This window comes from Petaurus breviceps, unplaced genomic scaffold, assembly GCF_028583685.1.
Source record: "Petaurus breviceps papuanus isolate PSGF00001 unplaced genomic scaffold, PetGlider_PUasm1.0 90333, whole genome shotgun sequence".
NCBI classification, from domain to species: domain Eukaryota; kingdom Metazoa; phylum Chordata; class Mammalia; order Diprotodontia; family Petauridae; genus Petaurus; species Petaurus breviceps.
This window is the reverse complement of record NW_027187220.1, coordinates 1,227,157-1,237,815: the sequence shown is the minus strand read 5'-3', so window position 1 is coordinate 1,237,815 and position 10,659 is coordinate 1,227,157. Positions and strand designations below refer to the sequence as shown.

At 49.2% G+C, this 10,659-nt stretch overlaps 2 protein-coding genes across 5 annotated transcripts in view; one reads left to right on the top strand and one right to left on the bottom strand.

The window, feature by feature from the left end:
* Nucleotides 1-4,999, top strand: part of FGD1 (FYVE, RhoGEF and PH domain containing 1) — a 15,484-nt gene extending 10,485 nt beyond the window's left edge. Inside the window, exons 9-18 of one of the 2 annotated variants that reach the window (XM_069108249.1) lie at nt 143-201; nt 331-477; nt 579-671; nt 793-872; nt 1,193-1,223; nt 1,976-2,077; nt 2,441-2,566; nt 2,784-2,945; nt 3,037-3,180; nt 3,680-4,999. In XM_069108249.1, coding sequence (XP_068964350.1) covers nt 143-201; nt 331-477; nt 579-671; nt 793-872; nt 1,193-1,223; nt 1,976-2,077; nt 2,441-2,566; nt 2,784-2,945; nt 3,037-3,180; nt 3,680-4,012 — 1,277 coding nt within the window. In that variant the 3' untranslated portion in view covers nt 4,013-4,999. The remainder of the gene's footprint in view (nt 1-142; nt 202-330; nt 478-578; nt 672-792; nt 873-1,192; nt 1,224-1,975; nt 2,078-2,440; nt 2,567-2,783; nt 2,946-3,036; nt 3,181-3,679) is intronic. The other variant, XM_069108250.1, reaches the window with a different exon arrangement.
* TSR2 (TSR2 ribosome maturation factor) overlaps nt 4,940-10,659 on the bottom strand; it is a 223,090-nt gene continuing 217,370 nt past the window's right edge. Inside the window, exons 4-7 of one of the 3 annotated variants that reach the window (XM_069108254.1) lie at nt 10,495-10,586; nt 9,824-10,015; nt 6,169-6,344; nt 4,940-5,589 (exon numbers count right to left, since the gene is read on the bottom strand). In XM_069108254.1, coding sequence (XP_068964355.1) covers nt 6,210-6,344; nt 9,824-10,015; nt 10,495-10,586 — 419 coding nt within the window. In that variant the 3' untranslated portion in view covers nt 4,940-5,589; nt 6,169-6,209. The remainder of the gene's footprint in view (nt 5,590-6,168; nt 6,345-9,823; nt 10,016-10,494; nt 10,587-10,659) is intronic. The other 2 variants (XM_069108255.1, XM_069108256.1) reach the window with 2 other exon arrangements.

Sequence of the window (10,659 nt, the reverse complement as noted above, 5' to 3'; positions counted from 1 at the left end):
AGAGAGACAGAGAGAGAGAGAGAGAGAGAGAGAGAGAGAGAGATTGATTCAAGGCTCAGTTGGTACTCCACCTTCTTGGTAAAAACATCCCTGCCCCAGAGTGGCTTATCCCAATCTGAAGCCCTTGTTTTGTGTCTCCCAGAATCACTGGAGTTGATTGCTACTGCAGCTGAGCATTCCAATGCTGCCATACGCAAGATGGTGAGGCCCTGTGGGTCCCCCAGCCTATCCTGGAATGGGTGTGGGGAGATATTTAGGGAGAGGCCTCAGCCTAACCCTAACCCTAATTCCACCACTGTCTGTCCTGTCTTGACCCCTGCAACTCCCCAGGAGAGAATGCACAAACTCCTGAAGGTCTATGAGTTGCTTGGAGGAGAGGAGGATATTGTTAGTCCTGCGAATGAGCTCATCAAGGAGGGTCACATCCTCAAGCTGTCTGCAAAGAATGGGACCACTCAGGATCGGTATCTCATCCTGGTAAGGGTGACAGCCAGGGCCCAGTAGGGGGTTGGGTGATGAGGAACATCACCTCCTTGCTTGTCTTTTTCCTCCACTCACTTCCTCTCTTTGCCTCCCAGTTCAACGACCGCTTACTGTACTGTGTCCCTAAGCTCCGACTCTTGGGACAGAAATTCAGTGTGCGTGCCTGCATAGATGTGGATGGCCTTGAGGTAGGTCCCATTAGGAAATGACCTGAGTCACCAGGGGCACTTGGGTTAGGGAGATGGACAGATGGATGCTTTCTGGAGTCGGGGAGAGGGTTATAATGACACTTTCCATCTCTTCCACCAGCTGAAGGAAAGTTCTAACCTGAACCTGCCCCGAACCTTCCTGGTGTCCGGGAAGCAACGTTCTCTGGAGCTGCAGGCCAGGTACGTCCTGACCCAGAGATGGGAAACTCCATGATGGCCTTTCTTAGTTCCTGATAGGACAATGGGCTGTCAAAGGCTTGTCTGCCCCCAGCAGCCATTGTCCATGGAGTGAATGATTTTGTGAGGCCAGAAGTTGGATCTGCCAGAGCTAGACAACGGCTGGGTACATAGAGGCCATGAGGCTTAATAGCAAAAGAGGTGACCTTGGATAGTGACATCTCCCCGTGTTGTGGCTTTGCCTCATTTGGCAAGGGGGCACAAGATTGTTCCTAGTTGTTATTGCAAATGAGCTTTTCCTGTCTTTTTTTTTTTTTTTCCAGGACTGAGGAGGAAAAGAAGGACTGGATCCAGGTAATGACTTCCCTGGGTAGCTCTGGCTCCTGGCAGCTGGGATGAAGCTTGACCTGGCTCAGGCAACCACCAGCCCTTGTCAGCATGACGAACGGGAGATATCAGAGAGGAAAGGGGGAGGGGGGGAGGGAGGCCACAAGAAGCTGTCAGTCATGAGACCTTGGTGCCCACTTGCTCCCAACTGGACTCTCTCTTTTCATCTGACTTCTCGAGCTTTGTTGGGGCCTTTTCTTAATTCTTGTCCTTTCCTCCCCCTACAACTTTCCTTTGTCACAAAGAACAAGAGTTAGGCCAAACCAATGGACACCATATGCAGCACTCAGACCCCCAACTTCTCTAATGAGAGGAGTGCCTGCCCCATCATTCTAGAAAGAGGAAAACTAAAGCCTAGAAGGGTAGGTCCCCAGGGTCCCACAATGGGTCAGTGAGAGAACTGAGGCTGAACCTGACTCTCCTAGCTTACAGCCGAGGATCCTTTGTGCTGCCCTGGATTATCCCTTCCCAGAAATCCAGACTATGATCCCCTATGTGACCATGGGCAAAACCCTTCTCCTAGCTCTGCCTCCTCAGAGAGGAGAGACAGAGTGTGTATGTGTGAAAGTGGGGGTAGGGAGCAAGAGTGACTTCTCAACGAACCCCAAATTCTTACAAGAAAGAAGTCTCCTTCCACATCCATGTGGTCAGAGCCCTTTCTGGGAGATGAGGATCTCACCTCTGACCTCTTATCTCTGACTTCCAATCCCCCTTGTTAGGCCATTCATGCCACCCTCATGAAACATGAGCGCACACTGGAGACCTTCCGACTGTTTAACTCAGCCCACCGAGAGGAGGAAGAGCCGACCCCTAGCTCACCGGTAATGGGCGGGGGGAGGAGCAGGCCTTGCTGCCTGCCATTCCCTTTCTCACAGTGGAGGAAATCTTAGGCCCAAGTAGGCAGCAAGTTGACCAAGGCCACCCAGTGAGGTCTCATTGGGGGAATAGCCTGCAGTGATACCTGGGGAAGACTGAAGGTGGTAGTAGGTCATGTTTGGTATCAGTTTAGCAGGAATCAAGTGCTTAAGAAGGACATGTAGGCTGGAATCAGACTATGGAGAGCCTTGAATGTACCTGTATTTGATCAGAAGCAGGGAGAGACCAAGTAAGAGGCTAGAACAGGGCAGGGGAGGGCCACAACCTTGGGAGTGGAGAGCCTCACTGGGAGCTGGGGTTCCCCCCAGAGTTTGGACCTTGGGAAGCGTGCCCCAACACCCATCCGAGAGAAGGAGGTGACCATGTGTATGTGCTGCCAGGAGCCCTTCAATCCCATAACCAAACGGAGGCACCACTGTAAAGCCTGTGGCCACGTGAGTATGGTGGACGTGGCTCTGGGGGCGGGGAGCGGGTAGAGCTGTTCAGGCTGGCACCCCCCTGACCCTCTTCAGTTTCTTGCTTCTCTCTTTTCCTCATATTTACTTTTTTCTTCTTCCTCTTCTTTCCCGGGCTATCCTTTTTCCTCAATGTTGGCTTCCCCTCAGTAGGCTAGGTTTCCTGACCACTGGTTTTTCCTGGCCTGCCTCCCAGGTTGTGTGCGGCAAGTGCTCTGAGTTCCGGGCCCGACTGGTCTATGATAATAACCGTTCTAATCGAGTATGCCTAGACTGCTACACAGCCTTGCAGGGGGCCCAGGGACCCAGCCTAAGCCCAGGACATAACACGCCCCAACGGAGACGCTCCATCCTGGAGGTGAGTCTTTAGCCCTCTGCCCTGGGGAAGGGAGTCAGCTTGGCCATTCCTTCAGGCTCTGACCCTAACCCTGGCTTCCTTCCTGGCCCAGAAACAGGCATCAGTGGCTGCTGAAAACAGCCTCGTTTGCAGCTTCATGCACTACATGGAGAAAGGTGCCAAGGGCTGGCACAAGGCCTGGTTTGTGGTCCCTGAGAGTGAGCCCCTTGTCCTCTACATTTATGGAGCCCCTCAGGTGAGATGGTCTTGCTGCAACTGCTACTTCTCCCCGCCCTGGAGTCTTGGCTTTGCTCCTCCTTCAGGATCAAAGCCCTTCACTCCCTGGGCTGCCTTAGTTCCTCTCTCCAGGACTCAGGGGAAAGTCTTCCTCCTTTGTCAACATTCTCCTTTCTAATTCCCCACCCCCCTCCCCATATTCATCCCCGTGGTCTCTTATCTTCCCCTCTTTTCCCCATTTTTCCTCTCCTCTCAGACCTAGGAGACAGAGGGTGGAAGAACACACACAGGGATACAGGCCAGATTAGTCCAGGAATGCTTCCCAAAGAGAGTTGGGCCTCTGCTGAACGACAGTATAAAAAAGTAGAGGGCCAAGAAACAAGGAATTATTAGGGCCAGATTGGAAGAATGGGCCTTGAATGCCAAGCACTCAACTGACTCCTACAAAATCTTGGAGTAGAGGGAGGGAGAGCTCGTCTGAGGTCACACTCACTCATCTGTCTGCTTGTCTTGCTCAGGATGTGAAGGCCCAGCGCAGCCTGCCCCTTATTGGCTTTGAGGTGGGGGCCCCAGAGGCCAATGAGCACAAGGAGAGGCGGCATGTCTTCAAGATCACCCAGAGTCACCTGGCCTGGTACTTTAGCCCAGAGACCGAAGCACTTCAGAGGCGGTGGATGGATGTGTTGGCCCGAGCTGGACGGGGGGATGAGCTCCAGGCGGGCCCCTCCAGCCTGGAGTCCCAAGAGGACGACGGAGCCACTGCTGCTTCTGCAGCCTCAGCAATAGCAGCAGGCTTGGGTCCAGAGCTGGAAGGCCCTCCTTCCATGGCCAAGCAGGGACCCCAGGGCTGAGAACCAGCCCTCAGCAAGTTGCTTGGCCCTTGTTACTTGAACTCCAGATCATGGGCACTTTTGATCCTGTTATGGGGTTTGCTCTTCAACATTTTAGCCAAATGTGAGGGTTTTGCTTTTGTAATTTCCAACCTCACCTTTGTTTTTCACTTGGGGCAGGGCAGTTTATAAAGAAAAAAAGCCCTGCCCTCCCCATCTCCTACCTACATAAGTAAAAGGCCTCACCTCAACTGTGCTGTGACTTTGGACAGGATGCATGATCCATGGGCCTATTTCACCATTTGTCAAATGGGCAAGTTTGCCAACTTTCCAAGGTCCTTTCCAATTCTGACCTGTGGTGCTAAGTCCCCATCTCTGGGCTTTCTTTACAATGGCTGGTTTTCAGCATGGTCTCCAGCTTCTAATCCTTATGATCCTTCTTCTCTGGGCCTCAACTTTGCCATCTACACAACAGGCACTGGGGACAACTAAAGGGCTTCGCGAGTCTTTAGACAAGTCCATTTCTTGAGTCAGACCTGAGTCATCCTTTCCCCCCAGTCCCAGATCAGCCGTTTACTGTGACCTGGAACGTCTCCTCTATTTCTGAACTTGTTTCTCCTACACAATGCTTTGGTACAGATTATTTCTAACGTTTTGTCTGGCACCAAGTCTCTGATCTGAATTCCTCTCATCTCTGACCCTCAATTCCTTCAACTGTAAAATGATGGGGTTGACGGGACCAGACGGTCTCTCAAGTCCCTTCTCTCTTGGTCTAATTTTCATCTCCAAAAAAAAAATGAAGTGGGAGGAAGCCCTAACTTGGCCACCACCTCCCTCTCCTCGCATGCGGCTGGGACTGGAAGGCCTTTTAGAATCTCCTCTCCCCCAAAAGTGGCAGGACCACTACACCAGATAACAGCAGGGCTTTGGGGGACTAGGAAAAGGAGATTTGGTTTCATGTTTTGTTTTAATGGAAAAAATACAGTTTTGGTTGCAGTTCCAAAGAAACGTGGTTACCGTGTGTTAATCTGAGTGAGGCCAATAGTCTAATAATACAAAGTAGAGCTGGAGCCTTTAGAAGAAAGGCAGATGGAGAAGTAGTGGGTGTGGAAGTTATCAAGCTGCAAGGGGGGGAAGGGGGGGGATAGAGTTCCTAGAAATTGGAACCACTCTCCAAGAGAATGTGCTGTTGCTCCTTCTCCTCAGACGGCTTCCAAAGCTGGAAGACCAGTTTTCAAACAAGTCAGAAAACTTTTTAGGCACCAACCGTGTGCTAAGCGCTGGGGATACAAAGAAAAGGCTCTTGCAATTCAATTCTAACTGGGGTCATTTCAATCCCACAAGCATTGATTAGTGACTGTGGGCCTGACCCACAACCCTAATACAACTATTACTGAAAACAGACTGTCCATCTGAAGAAAGGGAACCCCACTGCCTAGTGAAGTCTACCAGGCAGCTCTGAGGGTCCAGATTGAGAGGCTAATGTGAAGAAGGCAGAAGACTCCCAAGTATGGGGGAAGAACATGAGAAGGGCAAGTCCATCAGCCTGGAAAGGCAGGTGAGGCTTTTACATGCTGGGCTGAGCACTGGAATTTATCCTAGAAGGGAGAGGGAATCATGGAATGTTTTTGAGTATGGCTGTCACATAAGCAAGTCTGTCCCTTGGGAAGATAACTTTGGTAACTTTGTGGAGGATGGAGTGGACAAAGAAGAAACAAGTTCTGAGGTTACTTTAGGGAGAGGAAGCCACATGAGTGAAGAGGGGGGTGGGACGAGGGAAGGGAGATGTCTGCTCTTTCTAGCTGACCCTAATTCTGAGCATGGGGTTGTGAGCAGGTGAAGGTCCTGGGGGGCAGTCGGGGTGAACAAAGGCGGGAACACTTGCCACACTTCTTCTCTTCGTATCCCCATTCCCCTCCCCCAGCTCCCATGAGGCAGAGCAAAGTAAATTCTGGGAAGCCACTATTGTCTCCATTTTACAGATAAGGAAACGAAAGCCCAAAGAGATCAACTGACTTTCAAAGATCACAGGGTGTTCATAGATGGAAAAGCCAGGCAGCCAATGATCTCAGGTAGACTCCTCCCAAACTAGGGCCCCTCTGGGTGCTCTGGGCTAGTTTCCTAGCTGGAGCAGGATGCTCAGAAAATGCTCTTTCCTGAGAGATCCTGGAGTATACCTGGAAGGCCAAGCCCAGGGCCCTGGGCAAGGGCTAGGCTTTCACTTCTTTTTCTTCTGGATGACAATCCAACCATCTTCGGCATCTTCTTGCCCAATGGAGGCCAGGCTAGTGGCAGCTGATAGCCCAGCCTGGGCACCAAAGGGCAGGGCAGGGGTTTCCCTGCTGTCAGTCACCTGGAGGAAACCAAAGGAGAGAGGCTTATGGCAGGAGCCAGCACTATGCTGGCACCTGCCCATGTACAGTGGTTATGTGATCAGGGACTACTCCCTTCTGGTGATTCACATGGGGACAAATGACACTGCAAGAAGAGAAAGCCTAGAACACAGAACTCCAGAAGTTTTGGGGCTATAAGTGTTGTCTCCATCAGTACTGAGGATAAATGGGGATAAAAACAAATTTGTGCAAATAAGCAGCTTTAAATTTTTGGACCATGGCTTAAAAACAGGTTTGGTAGGTGGCAGGCTCCCAACCAGGCTTAAGAGTATAGCTAACAAGGGCTGCTCTAAATAGCCTGGGCTGGAGTACTACAGATCAAATTTTGAAACAACTTTAGAGTAGAAAAGGGAGCAAAAGCCCCTGCCCACACAGCTCTAGAAGACAACTGGAAGAAGGCTAGCAAAAGAAAGCTGTGTGTTCAGAGGAAAAAAACCACAGAAGGAACCATCAACAGGAGCCATGTCCCCAGTTCTCAAGAAAGAATGGCACAGAGTTGGGGTCATGAGCAAGAGAGGTAGGCCTGGTGGGGAGTCCTACCACAAGGAAACCAATCAGATCTCATGCCTATCACTGAATGGAACTGGTGGAATGGAACCCAGGACTGCTATATCTAGCATCCATTCCTCCATCCATTCATCTAACCATGCAGCTAGTGAGGGAGAGAAAAAAGAATGGGAGTGACAGTAAGAGTAGGGGAGAGGAAGGAAGGGGGGGGGGAAGCATGAGCAAGCTCTAGACAGGGCCAGAATAAGCCAGGGTTAGGAAAAGTACACTAATTATGAAGACCTCAGGTTAAGAAATCCTACAAGAAGACATTTGGATACAGAACACTAAAGCGTTGTGGAAGCAGAAGGTGGCCTCTGAGGCCTGGCCCAGGGCAATGCCTACGAGCTGCTAAATGTCTCCAGTTTGGGGACTTGTTTTGGTAATCACTTCCAAAGAGAGGAAATGATGAGGGAAACTACTACTGCAAATTTGCTTTTAACCCAAAGGATAAACTGGTTGGAGTATAAATGACGGAAACCAAATGAACCCTCCATCTATTCTTAGAGCTCGCCGGGCGGTCAAGTGCACCTGACTAGGCACCTGACTTCCATGAGAATTTCCAAGGGAAGGGGGGAGAGGAAATGATCTAAACTAAAATAAAGCTCCAGAAATTTGCTTCTTAGAGATGGGACTGATGACACAAAGAGAAACAGCTCTGATGAGGAAAACTCTCTAAAGACTGGGGGCCCAAGGAACCCACCAAATGACATAAAAAAAAGAGATGACAACATCAAGGGAAAGCACACCCAACACTGGAACCATCCTAAAAAGCAGACTGAATTGAACTTGGCAAGAGTCAGAGAGGAGAGAAAATTAGAGAAGGGGGAGAAGGCAAAACAACGATGCAGGCATTTGATGGGGCCACAATAAGGGAAAAAGCCTTTAAGGGCCTACTGTGTGCCAAGCAATTTTTACAAATATCTTGTTTGATTCTCAAACTATCCCAATGAGGTAAGCGCTACTGTTACCTTTATTTTTAACATTTGAGGAATCTGAGTCAAGCAAGCAGTAGTTAAGAGTGACTTGCCCAGCTAGTGTCTAAAGCTGGATTTGAACTTGGATCTTCCCAATGCTCTCTCTGATCAGGGTTATGTCTAATAACTAATGATGGGAAGAAAGCAGGACTTAGTCAACTTGTAATTTATTTCTTCAGCTAAGTAAAATGCTGTTGGAACGGAAAGCACCGAACCAAAATGGCTAATGGGGAGCGGGTGCCCAAGGCAAACAGAGCTCATGCTAACTTGGGTCCTTTACATGGCTGCGATCAGACCTGAAGGTGGGCAATGAACTAATGAGTGCAAGTGGATCCAGAGCAGGAGACTGCTGGAAGAGCTGACTTTTGAAAGAGGCTAAAAAATTAAGTTTGAAAACAAATCAATGATTTTGAGCTCAATTCTTGGCAAAATTGTAGAACTTCTTCAAAGGGTTAGTAGGGTTACTGAAAATCTAGAGGAGGAAGTGGCCAAGTTACGGAAGTGGAGCCCCAGTGGCAGAGCTGTACCCCTCCAACTCTTCCACAAAGATCTAGAAAATGCACCCGACTGGGGTGGCTAGGTGGCACAGTGAATAGAGCACTAGCCCTGGAGTCAGGAGGACCTGAGTTCAAATTCAGGCTCAGACACTCATCACAAAAATTAGCCATGTGACCTTGGTCAAGTGACTTAACCCCAATTGCCCTCCAAAAAGCAGAAAAAAAAATGCACCCAACTGAATACAGCCTGGGAAAACCTAGAAAAAAAACAAATCACAGCAAGTCATTTTACTAATCCAGATCAGCCTATGGAGACAGAAATGTCTAAAGATATTGAAAGCCTGGAATAACACAATGCTCAATATCTAAAAAAGCAGTAACAGGGACTTAGAGCACACCAAAGTCAGTCCAGGCTTTCTTCCAGATGTTTACTGAGGCCAGGCTTAACATAAAGAACAGGTTATGACTAGCTCCCCTCACTGCTTTTCTGCCAGTGTTACTAAACTGGGAGATCATAGGAATCCTGCAGATTGAATTTCCTAAGATTTTCTGAAAGCATTTGACTGAGTAACACCCTTAAAGAAGAGATGGAGGAGTGGCCAGGTAGCACAGAGTAGGAGCACCGGCTCCAGTGTCAGGATGACCTGGAGATCAAATCCCGGGCTCAGACACTCAGCACCCACCCAGAAACACCTGGCTGTGTAACCTTGAGCAAGTTACTTAACCCTGATTGCTTAAAAAAAAAAAAAACAAAGAGCAATCATCAATAACCCATTAATAAGCAGGGAACAGGGCAGACAGAGCTTTGGGCAAGAGTCAGGAAGAGCATAGCTCATATGCCACCTCAGACACTCACCAACTGTGTGAGTGACCCTGGGCAAGTCACAACCTCTCAGCCTCAGTTTCCTTACATGTAAGACTGGGATAGTGATAGCACATACCTTAAACCATTATATAAATGGTATATTGGTAGTTCTAGTCAACTGGTGGGAGGGGATTCTTAAGAACATGTGGGAATTTGCCTTAATGTGTTTCTCCACAATCTGTCTACATCACAGGTGTCCAGCTCACCCAGAACCAGATTCAAATGTAATTGAGAAAGTGTCTAAAGTAAAAAATACAATGTCATGCAATTATGTTAATTTGTAGTTTTCCCAATTTGTGGCATGGATCTACTGACCTTGACACCACTGGTCTATGAGCTAGAAAGGTCCTTAGGAATTATCTAGTCTAACCTCTTATTTTACAGAAAAGAAAATTGAGCACCATGGAAACGTGTACTTATCAAAACTTCAGATGACCAACTTGGGAGGGAATCAGGATCAAAAAGATCTGGGCAGACCAGAATGATAGGTCCAAGTCAGAAAGAAATGTTGTTAATTTTAGAATCCGGTTGAGGAGAGGTCCCCTCCTCCTCACCTCCATTTTCTCAGCTCCCCCATCTATTTTTTCCTCCTGGTCTGAGTTGTTGTCATCGTTCTGGTCGACTGTCTGGACCTCCATGGCTTTCACCTCCATCTGCTTCTGGCCCATCTGAGTGATGAACTCTCTTAGCAAAGGTTCCTCACCACTCTGGTAGTATCTAAACATTGTCTGGAGCTGCTGGCTTACCTAGTAAAGCCCCCCCCCCCCCCCAACACAGGTATACTTTTGAGTCCTCATGCATGGTCACAAGCCAGGGGAGAGATGAAAGGAAGAAGAAATGACACTTTTGACTTAGGAAGGTAGCCTGTGAAGTAACAGGAAGAGAACTGGCTTGTGAAGTCCAGCTTCAAGTCCTGTTACTTCTGAATGTGGGTCAAGGGAAAGGGGAGATGGAGATCAGGGGATATGCTGGAAGGGGTGTCCTTGGCTTGAGGGCAGAGAGGCCTCAAAGACTGAATCGAGAGAATTTTACTTGGGAAGCTTTGTTAAGGATAGACTGGAAACATGGGGAGACTCTGGAGGCAGGAAAAATCTCATAGTGTGTTTCAACAGAAGGGCATGAGGGTCTAGGGCCTTGGGAATGGAAAGGCCAGTTACCCTAAAACAGAGGGGAGGCCAGGCCTGAACCGACCAGAATCTGGTGACTTGGGGCAAGACGGGCTAACCTGGGGCAGGCTTCCATCTTCCACCAGGGTATCAAATTCGGCGCTCATGATGGCAGCCAGGAAGTCCTCGACCTCATCCTGCTCCAGGTCAGCTGGGAAGGGAGCAATCCCAGGCAAGGGCTCCAATTAGGGCCTGTCGAGGCGCTCAGGGATCCCATCCCCCCC